At 37.4% G+C, this 21,097-nt stretch overlaps 1 protein-coding gene across 1 annotated transcript; it reads left to right on the top strand.

Annotated features, from left to right (window-relative positions):
- The first annotated feature begins 2,373 nt into the window (after positions 1–2,373).
- On the top strand, positions 2,374–5,987 carry LOC104227838 (uncharacterized protein C24B11.05). The gene is made up of 8 exons (XM_009780190.2): positions 2,374–2,573; positions 2,980–3,045; positions 3,165–3,262; positions 3,368–3,405; positions 3,532–3,619; positions 3,728–3,937; positions 4,057–4,122; positions 5,638–5,987. Exons 1-8 carry the CDS (start codon positions 2,513–2,515, stop codon positions 5,803–5,805), a joined length of 795 nt encoding a protein of 264 aa, XP_009778492.1. The 5' UTR covers positions 2,374–2,512; the 3' UTR covers positions 5,806–5,987.
- The last annotated feature ends 15,110 nt before the right edge of the window (positions 5,988–21,097 follow it).

Here is a 21,097-nt window from a genome sequence, read left to right on the forward strand (position 1 = left end):
TCATTCTTTTGCACAAACTGAGAAAGAGCAGGTACATTTTGCTTTTCCTTTCTTGTCATAATTTCAAAACGTTAAGATCAGGTCCTTCGTCCAGAAGAGAGCTTGAACCTTCCATTTCATTTGTCTCATAAGATTTAAATGAAATTAATGAGATTTTAGAAAGTTCTTAGAAAGATTGAAAATAAATAGCGTAATACAGCTCTTGAAATGGAGGAAAACAATTTCTATTAAGAATATATTTTAAAAATACTTTACCTTGCGAAATCATTGAGTTGGGTATAAAAGTTGAAGACACATTGGTAACTGCATAAGTTAAAAGACAAGTACTATAAGAATTTGTTTTGGTGATAATTTTTAGTATCATATGTTAGGTAATAATATCTAGTAACTTAGGATGTTGAGATGAATATGTGGACATACCAGGAAGGATAAGATTAGAAATGAAGTTATTAGGAACAAGGCAGGAGCAGAGACGGATCCAGGATTTAAATTCTATGGGTTCAATTATAATATTTTTTAGCATTGAACCTATTATATTTTTAAAGTTATGGGTTCATATCTATTATTTTTGCAATTTTAATGAATTTTACATACAAATTTTTACTCCGCGTCAAAAATTATGGGTTCAGTTGAACCCGTAGGCAGTACACTACATCCGCCTCTGGGTAAGAGTGACATCTGCGTAGGACAAGTTGCGGGAATTGAGGTTGAGATGATTTGGGCATGTGAAGAGGAGAGATATAGATGTTCCGGTTATGAAGTGTAAGGGATTGTCCATGGCGGGTCTGAGGAAGGGAAGGGGTAGGCCGAAAAAGTATTGGGTGGAGGTAATTAGGTAGGACATGTTGTTACTTCATCTTACCGAGGATATGACCCACGATAAGAAGATGTGGAAGTCGAGAATTAGGGTTGTAGGTTGACTGATAGTAGTGTGTTCCTCCTAGGCTTACCAATATTACTAGGATTATTTTTGTATTATCGTATCATGATTCTTTATTATTACATGTTGTGTCATTCGTGCTCGTTATCATATTACATTATTGTTATCATTGTTTGCTACTTGGCTGCTTTATCTTATTTCCATTGCTCCCTGAGCCGAGGGTCTATCAGAAACAGTCTTTCTACCTTAATAAGGTAGGGGTAAGGTCTGCGTATACACTACCCTCTCCAGACTTCATTTATGGGATTACATTGATTTTTATTTATTTATTTTTTTTGTTGTTGTTGTTATTGTTGTTGAGTAAGCTAAGTGATGTAGAGTAAGAATCAAATATTTGGATAAAAAAATGACTTGTGTATATGCGAAGAAAAACTATTTTTCTTATTTTAGTGTAAAAGAAATTTTAGGAAGAATTTAAGTTAACAAAATCAAAAAATTTGGTTTCGAAAATATTTTAGGTTTTCCTCCACACCAAAATCTCATTGGTAAAGATTTAGTAGTTGTTTGGACATTAAAAATATTATTTTTGAAAAAAAGTAGTATTTGGAGTTAAGTTGAAAAATAGTATTTAGAATTCGAAATTATGTTTGGACATATATATATCACTCGAAAAATAATATAGTTTTATGAGCGGGGAAAAATATTGTTGAAAATTTGTAAAAGTAGTCTTTTGAAAAACTCATTTTCGGAAAATTTTCAAAAACTTGTAAATTTTCATGGATAAACACATTTTTTTTAAAAAAGAAATCAAAGAAAAGGAATTTTTTTTTCATGGACAAACCCGTTTGTCCATAGATTGTTTTTGATTTTTTGAATTTTTTGTTTTTCAAACATGTGTTTGGCTATGATATTTTGTATTTTTTTTTTGGAGATTTTTTGAAAATGAATCTTTTCAAAAACCCAAATGTGATTTTGACCACTTAAACAAAATTTTCAAAAAAAAATTGTTTCCACTCACAAAATTGTAATATTTTTTTAAGTAAAATATAATTTCAAATAAATACTATTGTTCAACTAGCTCTAAATACTACTATTTTTTTCAAAAATTATAATTTTACGTCCAAACGCCTACTAACCAACATAATTAACACATGAGACGGCATTCAATAATTGATCCGCTTATTTTTATTTTTGTTATATTTTCCTCTTCTAGATCTATTAAAAAAAATCAGAAGCAACGTGTCAATCATGGAATTAGGGGTATTGTTGTCCTCTCGATAACCATTACGTAACGCTGCTCTAATTGGACTACGCATGGGTCCCAGTTTCCTATTTGCATCCGCTGTCAAATTCCACTCGTTGTCATCTTGAGGATGTCCGAGTCAGCAAATCATTTTCTTTTTTCCCATTCTTGTCCTTATATTCTTCTACGTCTCTTCCCCTACGTTGTTATAACTCCTATAAATAAATACCCACTTTCCCTCCCCGTTTCAAAGGCCCCTTCCGTATACTCATCTTTTCACATAACAGAAAGAATTACTTTCAGCTAACATTTGCGTAGTTTCATTTGCTCTGTCTATATATATATATATATATATATAAACAGTTTTATTCAGTTCGTCCTTCTCCAACATGGATTCATATTCCAATTCTTCTCGTGATTCTTCTTCCCCTTTTGATTCTATTGTTTTTGGTACGTTCATTAACTCAATTGCTATCTTCTCTATGGTACTCCTTCCGTCCTAATCCTAATTTATGTAAGGGTGTTTGACTGGGCACAAAACTTAAAAGGAAAGAATTTTTTTAAACTTATAATCTAAAATAATTCATAAATATTAAATAAATTAGAAATTTAAAGTTCAATTATGTTTAAATATAAAAATAGTATTACATAAATTAGAAAAGAAAGTATCAGTTTATGCTGAATTGTATGAACTGTATCATTTATAATTTTAAGCTGTTAGAGAGGAATTTTGTTTTCAAAATATTTCCGTGATCGCATATTGAATGTTGTGAATTATAGTTAATAGTCCAACTTTTCATTTCGTTTCCTTGTTGAGATAATATGTTGAGTGATCTGAGAATATTTTTTTTTAAAGATTTGGATGATACTCTGTACTCGTCCAAGACTGGAATTGGCCAAGCATTGAAGAAGAACATTGACGGTTTGAATTCTGTTCTTTTTTTCCCCTCTTTTGTTTTCAATTGTGTAATTAATTAAAGTAATTCAACATTATGAGCTGTGATCGCTTAATCTAAAATTGTGATGTTTGGCTGAAAACAGATTTTCTGGTGGAGAAATGTGGTTTTCCGGAGTCGAAAGCATCGGCTTTGCGTGTTGAGCTTTTCAAAACTTACGGCAGCTCTCTCGCCGGTTTACGAGTAATTTTCCTACTTTGCCTTAATTCTTAATTAATACTACTTCAATACTTTTTCTTAGATCATTCGATTAATTGTTTTCTTCAATCTATTTTGCTTTTAATGTAGGCGTTAGGCTATGATATTGATGCTGATGATTATCACAGGTGAGATATGTTCAGAAAAACTGCTTAGCTCGACTCCCTCATTCCCCAATTTTGAATGATTTTATTTTAAATAAAAAAAAAGAAATTATTTTTTCTGAGATTTTTCTTTTGCTTCTTGCTGAACAGCTATGTGCACGGAAGATTGCCGTATGAATTGATTAAACCGGATGCTCAATTAAGAAGCATCTTGCGTAGTATTAATCAAAGGAAAATTGTAAGTTATACAAATGGATTCAAATTGCGATCTATTGATCACGGATGATGATTGATTAGTAATATGTTATGAAGGACATTGTGATTGATTAAGAAAGTAAATGTGCAGATTTTCACCAACTCGGATCGAATTCATGCAATAAAGGCACTGGATCGTCTAGGAATCAAGGATTGTTTTGAACAAATTATTTGTTTCGAAACAATGAATTGTAACCTCTCCAAGGCAACGCGGCCAAATGAGATTCCGGTGATATTGAAGCCTTCAATGGAGGCAATGAATATCGCCATTGAAGCTGCTCAGGTCGAGCCTTGTCGCACGGTATGCTCTATACTCCGCTTATCTAGCCAACTAGGTCTTTATTTCATTATTTGTTTGATTTATGTGCTGTAGTGGTTGTTTTTCAGAATTTGATTCTTTTGGTTTGTGTTTGTTTTTAGCTCTTCCTTGATGATAATGTTCGGAACATAGCTGCTGGGAAAGCTGTGGGGCTCCGAACAGTTTTGGTAAGTCCTAATTCACTTTGTGATTTTGTTTAGATAATTGTAATTTTAGTGCTGACTGCTGAGTATTCAGATTGGAAAGGTTGAAGAGAAACAGAGTGATAGAAACTCTACACTTATGTGACTTGGGGTGAAATTTAATCACCGCTCAATCCCCAAGTTTACCTTGTATTTGATACTCCCCCACTTATGTGACGTGGGGTGAAATACCTTGTATTTTAATTTATGTGAACCTATTTCTTTTTGGTCCGTTCCAAAAAGAATGATCCCTTTTTAAATTTAGAAACAATTTAGCTTAAACTTCTTATTCTATCCTTAACGAGAAACTTTTATAACCATACAAATACTCTGGACCCCTTTTTGACTTGTTTAGAATCACAAATTTCAAAAAAAAATATTTTTTCTTAAATTTTGTGTCCAGTCAAACAAGTTCACATCAATTGGAACGGATAAGAAATTATAATTACAATTTATTCTCTACCAGTAAACGAAATTTAAAAAGTACCTTATAATACCACTATAGTAAATAAATGACTTTGTTAGGATCCAAAATAGAATGCTTTTTTAAAAGAATGATATTGGTTCGTCCAACTCGAAATTTGAAGTTCAGTAAGTGCAATAGTACTAGCTAGGTGACAGAAACATATAGTGATAGAAATAAGGTACAAGAAGATATTTTAGCTCGTTCTTATCTCAAATAGTATGTAACCTAGTGTCCTTTCAACAACCCAAGTTTTGTACTCCCTCCGTTCAAATTTAATTTATGTGAATATATTTCTTTTCTGATTCGTTTCAAAAAGAATAATTTATTTTTAATTTTAAAAATAATTTAATTTAAATTTTTAATTTTATCCTTAATGAGAAGTTTTTATAATTATACAAATACTCTGGGCTTTTTTTTTGATTTGTTTAGGATCATAAATTTCAATTTTTTTTTTTTAAACTCCGCACACAATCAAACAAGTTCACAATTGAGAGGAGACAATTTTGTATCGGCCGAGTCCCCCCCTAAAGTTACTAAGTACAATTTTGTCCCATCCAACCTGAGAGTTGGGTGATTGAACTTGTAAAAAGTTCAACAGGTGTAATGGTACTATATGGTAGGTATACTGTATGACAAGAATGGATATTTTAACTTGTGCTTATCTCAAAACCATGTGACCCGTCTACTGCTTCGTATTACCTTGTCTTCATCAATCGAACTGTATATCCTTTTTAGGGGTCATAATTTTAACTGTGGGGCTACAAAGATTTTTTTTTTGGTTACCTATACCTGATGTTCAATGCCAAACAACACCTAAAGGAAGAACAAAAAGAAAGCTCTCAATTCAGTTTGCTACTAATGCTCCTCTTGTACTAGTTAACTAACTAAAATTCGGGCATATGCAAATTGCTGATAAGTTCTTTCCCCAAAGATTTCCCATTATTTGGAATTCTAATTGATAGAGTAGCTAATTTAGCGTGTGAGTTAATGGTATATAGAAACGCTTAATTTGCCTATTTATTTCCATATGGAAGGTTGGAAGAACAACCAAAACTAAAGAAGCGGACTATGCACTGGAGACGGTGACTGATCTGTTTCAAGTGGTTCCAGCAATATGGTTCAAGGAAGAAGAAGATCAAAAGATGAGACGCACAGGAAGCGAATTAGATTCACTTCTCGCAACCACAGCTGTGGGGGCTTAATTTATTTCAAAACCCCAAGGTCTAGAGTTTGGAACACAGTACACGTACATATACTGATATCCCCCTCCATCTCAACCTTGTAAACATCTTTAATGTATGTGAATATATGTACTTGTATCAATGTATGTGTATATTATAAAATAACATAAGAAGAGCCACAAGAAAGGTGGTTTGTCCAGAAATTTCGTACGCGTTGATTAGAGATAAGCTCAGCTAATTTTATTTTCTTCTGCTTTCTGAATATGTGCTCCATTTAAGAATTAAATAAAGATATCGAAGCACATGCCACTTGAGATCAACACTATTAAAGGCAGAATACATAAACAACCCCTTAAAATTGTCCTCAACGATCAGTTCAATACCTAAAAAATGCTAATGACCAAATAGGCACTTTGTACTAAGTATAAATATATCTTTTAAACCACATGACAAAATTTGTGTGTTACACTCTTTTAAATAAAGTTTATCCTTTTTTCTTCCTAAAGTGGACCACATCTGCTTCTCCATTTTTTTCCTCAACCATTTGATATGCGCACTAGACCTTTCTCTCCACCTTCTCCTTACCGCCACCGGCAGGCTATCGCTCGAGCTTCATCATTTTCGGAATTACATAGGGAATGCATATGTTTTTACTTCTTCGTTCCATAGGAACTCATAAAGAACAAAAACACATCTTGGACAGTATTTTCATCACCATCTCAACCAACGTCCATCACTAAACAAATCCAAAAATATCAAATCTGACAGCTAATTCGATTGCTATGTCCGTAACCTCAATTTAATTATACACCTCTATTACATACGTCAATCCACCATAACCCATTCCTCTCACAATTTTTCATTAGACCAAACACCAATCACTCACAGAACACATACCAATGATCAGTGATGTCTTTCGTGTCATCTCCAGCATATGACCTTTGATGTCTTCCTTTATCTCCCTTTACCCCACCTTCCAATTTCACCACAACTGAATTTGGCAATTGGTTCTAGTCTGGTGAAAATCTTCCATTAAGTGGGTTAGGATGATTTTTGATTTAGTTTTGAGAAAGAAGAAAAAGAAACAAAGTTGGAAGGGTTTTGGTGGGCTACAGTGACAAAAATAATTGGGGGGGGGGGGGGGGCAGATGTTCTTTTGGATAGGGAAAGTTAATATATAATATATTTTTAAGCAAATACACGAGTCGGTTAATGATTTGTCCGTTTGACACATTATCCGCAACTTTAACACAGGCATGAGGTTTGTTGGTCTCTGGTGCTTAGTTGACCTACTTTATTAAAGGCTTGAAATATCTAACTGAAAATAAACTCAATTGAAGTGTTCACCCGGTCGTTGAGGACAACTTAAAAGTGACTGTTTATATATTTCGTCCAATATTAAACATTGACTTTCATACTGATAATTTTTTATCCAATAATTTATTTGAATTGATAGATAGGTTTGAAACCAACAAGCATTGTTGCTTTCAATGCTACAATTGATGTTTTATTTTAATTAACCAACATTATTGAAACTGTTATGATGAATATCACATTATGGTGGATGTCTACTCTTCTTCCATGATCTTTAGCTAAAATGCTTAATGACATATTCAATGACATAATTTGTATGTTCAATGACATATTCCATGACATATTTTCTTCACTTTTTATGCCTATATAAAGGCCTTGTAATAGATAGGAAAAATACACAATTGAAGAAGAAATAAGAATCTCTCTTCCTCTCTTTCTCTCTATATCTCTTAGTTTGTTTTTGCTTGTTCTATATTGTTATTTTGGGTTATATTTTATAACACGTTATCAGCACGAAGCTCTAATTTTATTCTTAACTCCAGCTAAGTTGAGCCATATTTTATTGAGGTATGTATCATTATAATCATTTTATTTATGGCAGTACATATATCATATGCTTAATTCTTACAACCTAAATTTTTCTTTGCAATTTTTGATAATTTACATCATTCATGTTGTTGTTCCCTTTTTCATATTTTTGTTTATCATGTTGTTTTTCACACCTGACACAATACCATTAAAAAAAATGTATGCATATGTATGTAGTGTATACATTATCTAGTCACTGCAACTAATAAAACGTTAAATTCTATATATATATATATATATATATATCAATAATATAAAGTGAAATGAGATAATATATAGTTTCTATTTTATGGCATGAATAAAATGAAATAGTAGATTGCTAACATGATATAGCTTTATTTTCATTTGTTTTACCTTAATCGATTTGTTTCATTAATTGTTTATTATTATAATTATTTCTCTAACTTATTCATCTTTTATGATAGTTTTCACTATGTCAAATTTATCAAAACTTGAATTTGTGGCACTTGACATCACCGGAAAGAACTATTTATCATGGGTACTTGATGCTGAAATTCACCTTGACGCTAAAGGTCTTGGAAATACGATTATACAAGGAAATGAAGCATCAAATCAGGATAAAGCGAAGGCCATGATTTTCCTTCGCCATCATTTACATGAAGGGTTAAAAACTGAATATTTAACAGTAAAAGATCCACTTGAATTATGGATTAATTTGAAGGATCGATATGACCACCTAAAACTTACGGTATTACCGAAAGCTCGGTATGAGTGGATACATTTAAGGTTGCAAGACTTTAAAACTGTAAGTGAGTATAATTCTGCTATCTTTAAAGTAAGTTCTCTATTAAAATTATGTGGAGACACTATCACAAACGAGGACTTATTGGAAAAAACATTTTCTACTTTTCATGCTTCAAATGTGGTGCTACAACAACAATACCGTGAAAAAGGTTTTAAGAAATATTCTGAGTTAATCACATGCCTACTTGTGGCTGAGCAGAATAATACTCTATTAATGAAAAATCATGAAGCCCGTCCCACTGGGTCAGCTCCATTTCCGGAAGTGAATGTTTGTAGCAACATATGATAAGTTTGAAAGAAAACAAAATAATTACCGTGGTCGTGGACATGGTCGTAAACGTGGACGTGGCAGGGGGCGAAACAATTATCGTCATTATGGTGGAAATAAATTGGAGAACAATAAGGGTTCTCAAATTAATCATTCAAAAGGTAAAGCTAGTATGTGTCACCGATGTGGTATGAGAGGTCATTGGGCACGCATTTGTCGTACGCCAGAACATTTTGTCAAACTTTATCAAGCCTCCCTCAAGAAAAAAGAAAAATAATGTGGAGGCACACTTGACCTTTCAAAATAATAATGATGAAGCAGGTCCCTCAAATAAATATGATTCTAAGGCACATCCTGCATATAAAGATGATGATTTTGAAGGCCTAACAAATATTACTCATTTAGAAGTTGGAGACTTCTTTGAGGATATTGACTGAAGAATGAATCATCTTACTGGGGAATGAAGTTATAAAAGTTGTTATGTTTATGTTTGCAACTAGTTTATTTTTTCTTGAGTGTATTTTCCTAATGCATCATGTATTGCTAGTTTCTATATTTCTAATGTATTTTTTAATGTTTTTTTTTGCTTGTCTTTCATATTTCTTATGATGTATTATTTGTCTTTTTTTTATGAAGAATATGAAAATTCCACAGTCTTCAGTTGGACTCAAGATTAATAAAGATGATATATGTCTTCTGGATAGTGCTACAACACACACTATTTTAAAAGATAAGAGATATTTCTCTTATTTGGTAATGAAAGAAGCGAATGTTAATACAATATCCGGTAGTACAAGATTAATTGAAGGTTCTGGAAGAGCCAATTTATTACTACCAGGAGGAACAAATTTGGCTATTGATGAAGCACTATATTGTAGTAAATCTCAAAGAAACTTATTAAGTTTCAAAGATATTCGCCAAAATGGCTATCATATTGAGACTACAAATGATGAAAAGATTGAATATCTTTATATTACTACAATAACGTCCGGTAAGAAATATGTGCTTGAAATGTTACCCGCTTTTTCCTCCGGCTTATACTACACAAGTATTAGCAGGATTGAAACACATGCCGTAGTAAACAAGAAGTTTACTAATCAAGATAATTTTATTATTTGGCATGACCGGTTGGGCCATCCTGGTTCTAATATGATGCGTAAAATAATTGAGAATTCACATGGACATGCAATGAAGAATCAGAAAATTCTTCAATTTAAGGAATTCTCTTGTGCTGCATGTTCTCAAGGAAAATTAATTATTAGACCATCAACTATTAAAGTTAGGATGGAATCCCCTGCATTTCTGGAACGTATACAAGGTGATATATGTGGGCCCATTCACCCTCCATGTGGACCATTCAAATATTATATGGTTTTGATAGATGCATCTACAAGATGGTCACATGTGTGCTTACTATCAACTCGCAATATGGCATTTGCGAGATTGTTGGCTCAAATAATAAAGCTAAGAGCACAGTTTCCAGATTATGCAATTAAGACAATCCGTCTTGATAATGCTGGTGAGTTTACATCCCAAGCTTTTAATGATTATTGTATTTCAACTGGGATAACAATGGAGCATCCAGTTGCTCATGTTCATACACAAAATGGTCTAGCGGAATCATTGATCAAACGCCTCCAATTAATTGCTAGACCAATGCTTATGAGAACAAAACTTCCCATTTCAGTATGGGGTCATGCTATTTTGCACGCAGCAGCACTTGTGCGGATAAGGCCCACAAGTTATCATAAAGTCTCCCCATTGCAATTGGCTTTTGGTCAGGAGCCAAATATTTCCCATCTTAGGATCTTTGGTTGTGCGATATATGTTCCAATTGCTCCACCACAACGCACAAAGATGGGTCCTCAAAGAAGGTTGGGGATATATGTTGGATATGAATCTCCTTCAATTATAAAATATCTAGAGCCGATGACTGGAGATTTATTTACGGCAAGATTTTCTGATTGTCATTTTGATGAATCAGTATATCCAACATTAGGGGGAGAAAATAAGCAGCTGAAAAAGAATATAGATTGGAATGCATTATCACTGTCTCATTTAGATACTCGAACAAATCAATGTGAACAAGAGGTTCAAAAGATTATTCATTTGCAAAATATTGCAAATCAATTGCCAGATGCATTCACTGACCTACCAAGGGTGACCAAGTCACATATTCCAGCTGCTAATGCACCAATTCGAGTTGATATCCCGGCAGGACAATTAATTAAAGCAAATGAGTCTAAGCCATGCTTGAAACGTGGTAGACCAATCGGTTCTAAAGATAAAAATCCTCGAAGAAGAAAAGGAGCAAATGATCAAAGTGAACATAACACGGAGGTAGTGGCTCAAGAAGAGCCCCAAGACGTAACAAATGATAAGACCTTAGGGGAGGTCCAGGTACCTGAAAATAATGAAAATGAAGAGATATCAATAAGTTACGTCTCAACCGGGAAAAGATGGAACCGAAATAATGTTGTTATCGATAACATTTTTGCTTATAATGTTGCTGTTGAAATAATGCAACAAGATGAGGATCTTGAACCAAAATCTGTCAATGAATGTAGACAGAGAAATGATTGGCCAAAATGGAAAGACGCTATCCAGGCAGAGTTAACTTCACTTGGAAAACGTGAAGTCTTCGGACCCATAGTTCGAACACCTGAAGGCATAAAGCCAGTAGGGTATAAATGGGTTTTTGTGCGGAAACGAAATGATAAAAATGAAGTCGTTAGATATAAAGCACGACTTGTGGCACAAGGGTTTTCCCAAAGGCCTGGAATTGATTATATGGAGACATATTCTCCTGTAGTGGATGCTATCACCTTCAGGTATCTCATAAATATGGCAGTGCAAGAAAAACTTGATATGCATCTAATGGATGTTGTTACAGCCTATTTGTATGGATCATTAGACAACGAAATTTTTATGAAAGTACCTGAGGGATTTAAAGTGCCAGAAGCATATAAAAGTTTTCGAGAAACTTGTTCAATAAAGCTTCAGAAATCTTTATACGGATTGAAACAATCAGGTCGTATGTGGTACAATCGCCTGAGTGAATACCTGTTGAAAGAAGGGTACAAGAATGATCCAATTTGTCCTTGTGTCTTTATAAAAAGGTCTGGATCTGAATTTGTTATAATCGCTGTGTATGTTGATGATTTAAATATCATTGGAACTCCTGAGGAGCTTCCAAAAACAGTAGACTGTTTGAAGAAAGAATTTGAAATGAAAGATCTTGGAAAGACAAAATTTTGTCTTGGTCTACAAATTGAGTATATGAAAGATGGAATATTTGTCCATCAATCAACATATACCGAAAAGATTTTAAAGCGATTCTATATGGATAAAGCACATCCATTGAGTACCCCAATGGTTGTGAGATCACTTGATATAAAGAAAGATCCATTCCGACCTCATGAAAATGATGAAGAGCTTCTTGGTGCCGAAGTACCATATCTTAGTGCAATTGGGGCATTAATGTATCTTGCCAATAATTCCCAACCAAATATAGCTTTCTCAGTAAGTTTATTGGCAAGATTTAGTACTTCGCCAACACAAAGACACTGGAATGGTATTAAACATATATTCAGATACCTCCAAGGGACCATTGATATGGGTTTATTTTATTCAAACGAATCCAAGCCATCATTGATTGGTTATGCAGATGCAGGATATTTGTCTGATCCACACAAAGGTCGATCTCAGACAGGCTATTTATTTACAAGTGGAGGTACAACCATATCATGGCGTTCGACAAAACAAACTATGGTTGCTACTTCTTCAAATCATGCAGAGATAATAGCCATTCACGAAGCAAGTCGAGAATGCGTTTGGTTAAGATCTATAACTCAACACATTCAGCAAACATGTGGTTTTTCTTCGAAAGAGAATATTCCAACAATATTGTATGAAGACAATGCTGCATGCATAGCTCAATTGAAAGGAGGATATATCAAAGGAGATAGAACAAAACACATTTCACCAAAATTCTTTTTCACTCATGATCTTCAGAAGAATGGTGAAATAGATGTACAACAAGTTCGTTCAAGTGATAATTTGGCTGATCTGTTCACTAAGGCATTACCAACCTCAATATTTGAAAAGCTGATATATAAGATTGGAATGCGTCGTCTTCGAGACATTAAGTGATTTTTCATCAGGGGGAGTAACTATACGCTGCACTCTTTTCCTTAACCAAGGTTTTGTCCCACTGGGTTTTCCTGGTAAGGTTTTTAATGAGGCAGCAAGCAATGCATATAAAAAATAATTATGTACATCCCAATATTTTTTTAGAGAGTTTTTAACAAGGCACATTATCTATGGACATCCAAGGGGGAGTGTTATGATGAATATCACATTATGGTGGATGTCTACTCTTCTTCCATGATCTTTAGCTAAAATGCTTAATGACATATTCAATGACATAATTTGTATGTTCAATGACATATTCCATGACATATTTTCTTCACTTTTTATGCCTATATAAAGGCCTTGTAATAGATAGGAAAAATACACAATTGAAGAAGAAATAAGAATCTCTCTTCCTCTCTTTCTCTCTATATCTCTTAGTTTGTTTTTGCTTGTTCTATATTGTTATTTTGGGTTATATTTTATAACAGAAACCACATTATGTCATTTGATTTCGATATATGATGAGTTGGTGGGGCGTCAATATATATTGTCACTGTTACTCAAATAAGGATGATAGATGATTGTTTATGAAATATTTTCTTGAGGCTCCTCCAAACATTATGAGCATTAGATGCTTTGTTACAAGTACACCCATACTATACATTTTAATTTCAATAGTAATAAGTCACTTTTTTTTTTGCCTACGCTGCTCTTTGAACTGTTGTCTCTCAATAATATCCTCAGTTATTGATTATCAGGCCTCACCCTGTTAGTCATATTTATATTACTAATATATGCTAAGTTGTTGCTGAGCAAGAATGCTGCGTTGTGATCATTAACAAATGATGGCTACAACTGGGAAGGTCATATTAGCCTAGAATATCATGTATATAATACTAATATACAACAAATGGACAACATATTTTTAAAAAAATAAGTGAGTTAATGCTTACATAAAGAAAAAGAAGTGCCAATTAAGGCATAATAATTAGCACATCTATCGCTAACAAGGTAGCTTGATGATGAGGTATCATTCCACCGACAATTTTCCACTTATCTTCTTCTCATTCAGCAAAAGAGTGGCATCATTAAATTACAGGGGAAGAAGTAAACTCTTCAATATTCGACTGTATATTATATGTTTCAAAATCTGACTATGGAAATCTGGCACTAAGGTTAGATAACCAAAAGGCAATTAGGCTGAGGTCTTGCACAAGATTAAAGAAATCAACGGGCGAGCTGATTAATTGGTGCCGAGGTCAAGGACTCTGGCCGACCATAACGGTTAGTTTTGTAATAAAATATTTTAGGGAAATATTCCACCGAATATTCTCTGTACTTGTACTTTAAGTTAGGTAGGGGATATGTCTCGTATAAGGGGAAAGGGAGAGAGAAGAAAGTGGCATGTAATATTCTGTATGATAAGTTCTCTCATGAAAAGTCGACTCTCAAGCATATTACAAACATTATCTTTACATAAAGATTCGATTGGTTGTTCATCCCACTTTCTCGCATCAGATCTGAGAAAACTCCCCATATTCCCACGCTTGTTTGCCTTACATCATTGTCAGAGGAAGAATCATCCACCTCATTCAATATTTGGGTTAATCATTCTCTCTATTTACATTTATTGTCATTTAATATATTTATTGCTTATCATTATTCTCCCACACACTCATGACAGTACCATTAAATACCCCTTTGCACTAAATTTGTTTAAATGCAATTATACATTGTTTATATCATCCGATTTCAGATCTAGGTTTTATTATGTTTAACTAGGATTTACCCACTATCTTCTTATTTAATTAGTTTAATAAAAAGGCTTAACACTTTTTGGTCAAACAATTTGGCGTCGTCTGTAGGGATTTTCTAGTTAAACTTTTAGTTTCTTCTAGATCTAAAAAAAACATTGCAAAAATCCTGTACTTCCTTATTTGCACAAATCTAACATGGCAGGCAACAGAGAGGAAAAGAGAAAGGTGATAGTCGACCTCACCACCAACCTCCTCCACACCACTAATGAAGTGGATGAAACGGAGGGCGAAGATATAACACCAAACACCTCTCCCAAGTGAAATAGCTCTCCTCCACCTCTCGATAGCATCACGACCTCGCACAGTAAGGGGGAATCTACATCCACAACAGAAGAGGCACCACCAGCAATGAAAAAGATACTAGAGGCATGGTTGACAAACACACTAACCGGCTTCCTCGACAAGGGAGGTCGAGTAGCGAAGAGGCAAGTGTCGGTGTTGCATAGGTAGCCGACGAGCAGCACCCCCTTCGCAATAGGTATTACTCACAATGCTAATGATGCAGGTAATGACAACTTCACAGCCATTTTGAGGAAAATGGAGGAGATGGAGAACGAGAACAAAATGCTCCGCAGCCAAATAAAAGAGCACCAAGAGAGGGTAGACAAAATACAGGATTCCCCAAAATATCTACCAAAAAGGGACGTTGATCGGTTTGTTGAGCATCCATACAGCGACGAGGTTGCACCGCACGCCATACCAAAGACCTTCAAAATGTCGTCATACTTAAAAGTATACGACGGCAAGACGAACCCGGAGGATCATGTGACCCACTATGTCACTATAGTAAAAGGCAACGACCTCGCCAAAGAACAAGTACCATCCATATTGCTGAAGAAGTTTGGAGAACCCTAACTGGATGAGCACTGACTTAGTACTCACAGTTACCTGTGCGTTCCATAGAAACATTTGAGAAAATGGCAGACAAGTTCGTCACCGCCCATGTCGGGGCTAAGAAAGCATAGGCGAGGATGAACGACATATTCACCATTAAGCAATCACCTGGTGAAGGACTCAGGGACTTCCTTGCCCGGTTCAACCGTGTAAGAATGACCCTTCCAAATATGTCTGAGGGGATGGCAGTAGCCTCTTACCAAAATGGGCTAAGCAGAAGTGGGTCGAGGGCGACCAAAAAGTTGCTAACCCGACTCATGAAATACCCTCCAACCAATTGGGATGAAATACACAACGCCTATTATGCCGAGGTAAGAGACAATGAGGACGATCTCAACGGACCTACCCAACGGTTGACCTCAGTTCAAATGGAGTCCAGGAAGGACCGAAGAAACGACAACATGAGAGATCTAGTAGGATCCCGACCTAATCAGGAGAGATATCGGCCTTACATCAAAGGCCCCCTCATGCCACTTCCACGCCACGATGAAGGTCCATCTAGGCCGTGAACAGGAATCCACCGATATGAGAAAGGTATGCCCCCTTATTATCTGCCCACAATTTTTGGGTTTCCCCCTTAGAAATAGTCTACGCGCTAGAGAAACTCGGCCCAAAATTGATGTGGCCACAGAAGATGAGATCCGACCTGAACACCAGAAATTCAAATGCACTCTGCGAATTCTACCAGGAGCGGGGTAATAAAATCGAGGACTGTGTCGCCCTAAGACAAGAGGTCATGAACATGCTTTACCAAGGGCACTTGAAAGAACTGATGAGCGATCGAGAGAGAGCCAACTTCGCCTGTGGGCATGAAAAACACCAGGGACTGCCCAAACCACCTTCCCCAGCTCATACCATTCAAATGATCATCGGAGGAGGTGACGATGCATCAATCAACATCATGAAGTTTACCACCACCCACAAACTCAAACGGTCCATCCTTCGCGAATGGTATGACGAACTCAAAGAAAGTATCATCTTCGATAAGTCAGATACTCATAGTTTGGTTCTTCCTCACTATGACACTTTTGACATTACTTTACGGTTTTTTTATACTGATGTAAAATGTATTATGGTAGATGATGGGAGCTGCGCATGCATCATCCACCCTCGAGTTCTCACCCAAATAAAGCTCGAGGAAAAGATAGTGTCACGTTGCATCATACTAATAGGTTTTAACAATGCAGTTGAGTGGACATATGGAGAAATCACGCTGCCCGTCCTGGCGGTGGCATCACTTTGGAGACCACATTCCGTATCATGAACCAGGATACGACGTACAATGCCGTCATAGGTCGACCTTGGATATACGCCATGAAAGCTGTCCCATCCAGCTTATATCAAGTCATTAAATTTCACACCCCCTGGGGAATATATAACATCCAAGGAGAGAAACGCACTGCCCGAGAATGCTACCGCATCACTCAAGACTGCACATACACCCAACAACTGAAAGGCAAGGCCGAGGAGGCATAACAATTAACGAAGTCGGGGTCGGAAGGCGGTGAGGGAAAAAACGTCATTAGAGACCCCAAAATCGTAGAAGCCACAAGATCGATAGTAGAGGACCTCGACCCCATCCAACTAAACGATAACGATCACAACAAAAAAGCTTCCATCGGCCATAAGCTCTAAGAACTAGGTAAATTTTGCCAATTCTTAAAAAGTAATGTTGACATGTTTTCTTTTTCCCATGTTGATATGCCAGGTATCTCGAAGGAGATAGCAACTCACAAGTTGAACGTCGACCCGTTTTACTCCCCAGTTAGGCAAATTAGATGAAAGTTCAACTCAGCAATAAATAACGCGATCCACAAAGAGGTTGAAAAATTGTTAGAAAATGGTTCCATTAGAGAATTGAAGTACCTTCAGTGGGTCGCCAATGTGGTCATGGTGAAAAAGAACAACGGGAAGTGGTAGATGTGCATAGACTTCATAGATCTGAACAAAGCCTGCCCAAAAGACTCACTCCCGCTGTCCCATATTGACCAACTCATTGACATAACTGCCGGGAACGAGCTGCTAAGATTCTTGGACGCCTACTCGGGCTATAACCAGATCCTCATGGAGGAGGAGGACCAGGAAAAAATCACTTTCATCACCCACCAGGGGACATACTGCTACATGGTTATGTCGTTCAGGTTGAAAAATGCAGGGGCAACATAGTAGAGGCTAGTGACCAATACGTTCAAAGATCAACTCGGCATGACCATGGAAGTATATATAGACGACATGTTGGTCAAGTCGAAAAGGAAGGAAGACCACATTGACCACTTGAGGGAAGCCTTCGACATACTCGGAAGGTACATCATGAAATTGAACCCCGAAAAATACGCCTTCGGCGTAACCTCGGGAAAGTTCCTCGGCTTCTTGGTATAGCAACGAGGCATCGAGGTCAACCTCGACCAAATCAAGGCCATAGAAGAAATCCCAAAAAACTTAACCAGCAAGAAACATGGGCAGAAGTTGACCGGCCGTATAGCTGCCCTGTCAAGATTCATCTCACGGTCCTCCGATAGGTTCCACAAATTTTTCGGCGTACTCAAAAAAGATAACGGACTCCAATGGAATTTTGAGTGCGTCGACGCCTTAAAAGAACTAAAGGCCTACCTGTCTTCGCCCCCGTTGCTCGCTAAAGAAGAACTCAGAGAGCATCTTCTTGTCTATCGAGCCATGTCGGATGTCGCAGTAAGTGCAGTCTTGGTACGAGAAAATAAAGGTACACAGTCTCCAATCTACTACATTAGCAAAACTTTGGTCGACGCTGAAATAAGGTACCTCCATCTCGAGAAGCTAGCCGTAGCCTTGGTCGTAGCTTCACGAAAGCTTAGACCGTATTTCCAATACTACCCCATCTCGGTGCTCACGACTTTTCCTCTAAGGATTATTTTGCACAAACCCGAACTGTTGGGCAGATTGGCCAAGTGGGCCATAGAGCTGAGCGAGCATGATATAACCTATCAGCCGCGAATGATGATAAAGTCGCAAGTACTTGCCGACTTCATCACCGACTTTAGTGCAATGACAATGCCCGAAGTCGAAATGGAAAACGCCAGCACTTCCACCAAAATGCATGACCAATGGGTTCTGTACACCGATGGCGCTTCTAACGCGTCATGATCTAGACTAGGACTCGTGCTCGAGGTCCCAACATGCGAAATAGTTTGCCAGTCCATACGGTGCCCTGATATGACTAACAATGAGGCCGAGTTTGAGGTTGTGATTGCAGGGTTAAAACTGGAACTCAAGTACAGAGCACGACGAGTAGTCCTACGATGCAACTCGCAACTCGTCGTCAACCAAGTCACAGGGACTTTCCAAATCAAGGAACAATGACTACAGAAATACCATGCCGAAATTTACAAACTGCTACTTGAGTTCGACGAATGCCATCTCGATCAAATACCTCAAGCGCAGAGTATCAAAGTGAACGGCCTCGCCAAACTAGCAACAGCCACCAAAAGTATAACCGGAGAGGGGAACATGGTCACTCTTCTCCATTCATCGATCGATCAAATCGAGGTACGGACTATAAACTTGACTTGGGACTGGCACAATTGTATTATCATATTTGCAAGACGGGGCACTCCCACCCGATAACAAAAAAGCTAGTAAGCTTCGAACGTAAGCGGCCATGTACAACATCATCAACAATGACATGTACAAAAGAACGTATGGCGGCCCACTATCAAAATGCTTAGGACTAAATCAAACGCGGCGCATCCTCGAAGAAGTACACGAAGGTCTCTGCGGAGCTCATACCAGCAATCAATCTCTCGCCAGATGCCTCATACGAGCGAGCTACTACTGGCCCACGATGAAAAAAGAGGCCACCGACTTCGTAAAAAAATGTGAGCAATGCCAAAAGTATGCCCCATGATTCACCAAGCGGGTGAGAACCTTCACTAAGTCACAACGCCCTAACCCTTCATCAAATAGGGAATGGACATCGTCAGACCTCTTCCAGCGGGACGAGGTAATGTACGATTTGTTTTAGTTTTAACTGACTATTTTTCAAAGTGGGTAGAAGTAGGTGTATTCGCGCAAATATGTGAGCAAGAAGTGATCACATTCATATGGAGGAACATCATATGTCGCTTCGGCATCCCAAAAGAAATCAGTTGTGACAATGGACCCCAATTCACTGGGAAAAAGATCGTCGAGTTCTTTGAAAAATGGCACATCAAAAGAATGCTCCCCATGCCATATCACCCCGTGGCGACGTTCAGGCGGAGTCCTCCAACAAATCAATATTGAAAATCATGAAAAAGAAGCTAGAGAATGCCAAGGGACTGTGGCCGAAATTGCTGCCAGAAGTGCTATGGGCATACCGCACAATGCCGAAAACAAGCACAAGAGAAACACCATATTTGCTAGTCTATGGACTGATGCAGTAATACCGGTCGAGGTCGGAGAACCAAGTCTGAGATATTCATACGAGAGTGGACCTATTAATGATGAAAGCAAGAGGCAAGACCTCGACGAGGTCGAAGAGCAAAAAGATATGGCTTACATAAGGATGGTCGCTTAAAAACAACAAGCAAAGCGATATTACAACAAAAAAGCCAAGGTCAGACCACTCAAAGTAGGGGACTATGTACTCAAAGCCAAAAACACAAGCAAGCAAGGACCCACGAGAACAAAAACTAGGGACTAATTGGGAAGACCCATATAAGATTGCGGTAGCAACAAGCAAAGGGTCACGATACCTATAGTACTTCGAAACCATTTTGTGGAAAACAATCTTCCGCTTCCCCTCTCAGCGGGCGCTCTTGATCTCCAAAATGAGAATAAAAAAAAAGGAAAAGAAAAGAGAAAGGAAGAGCCGAAAAGAGTTAGTAAAGACGAAAAGGGAAGAAGGGAACAAAGTGAAAATCAGCATCCTTAAGCGCTTGTAAAGTCATGTTCTCGGCAGCAGAGAAAAGAGGGACTAAAGAAGGGACCATGTTCCCCGTGTTAGCCAACAAGTCGCAGTCCAAAGGGATGACAATCGAACGAGAAGATCCATCTATTCTCACCTCAACCCGGGAAAACCCTTCGTCGAATATCCTCTCTTCCTCGGGGTCGATGTAGGATCCGGATTCGTTATCATCTACGATCACTCCTTCTGCCCTCTCCTCGGCTAAGGAGGGAACGTCAGCCCACTCTGACATTGACGAATCACTCCTCAGAATGCCCATTGTTGCCTTTGATCTCTCCGTTCCTTCCACAGAAGCAATCTCCACATTTGACGGGGGCACAGTATCTACATCCAAAGCCATATCGCCCCTCGGCTTGGCCGTGGTCAACTCGGGATCACCCCCATAGGCCCTCATTCTCGATCGCTTCGCTATCAACCTCTATTCTCCGTCTTTTTAGCAGAGTCTCTTCCTTTTTGCCCTACGATGACTCGTCCACCAAATGAAACACTGAAGAACACGGAATCTCCGCTAGTAGTACAGCAGTCTGACGGCTAGGTCTAGGTGAGGTCGGGGTCCGAGAAGGAACAATAGTCTGAACAGACTTGCTTGCAGCCGCAGCAAGTAGAGGCCCA

Source organism: Nicotiana sylvestris, chromosome 1 (assembly GCF_000393655.2).
Source record: "Nicotiana sylvestris chromosome 1, ASM39365v2, whole genome shotgun sequence".
Taxonomy (NCBI): Eukaryota; Viridiplantae; Streptophyta; class Magnoliopsida; order Solanales; family Solanaceae; genus Nicotiana; species Nicotiana sylvestris.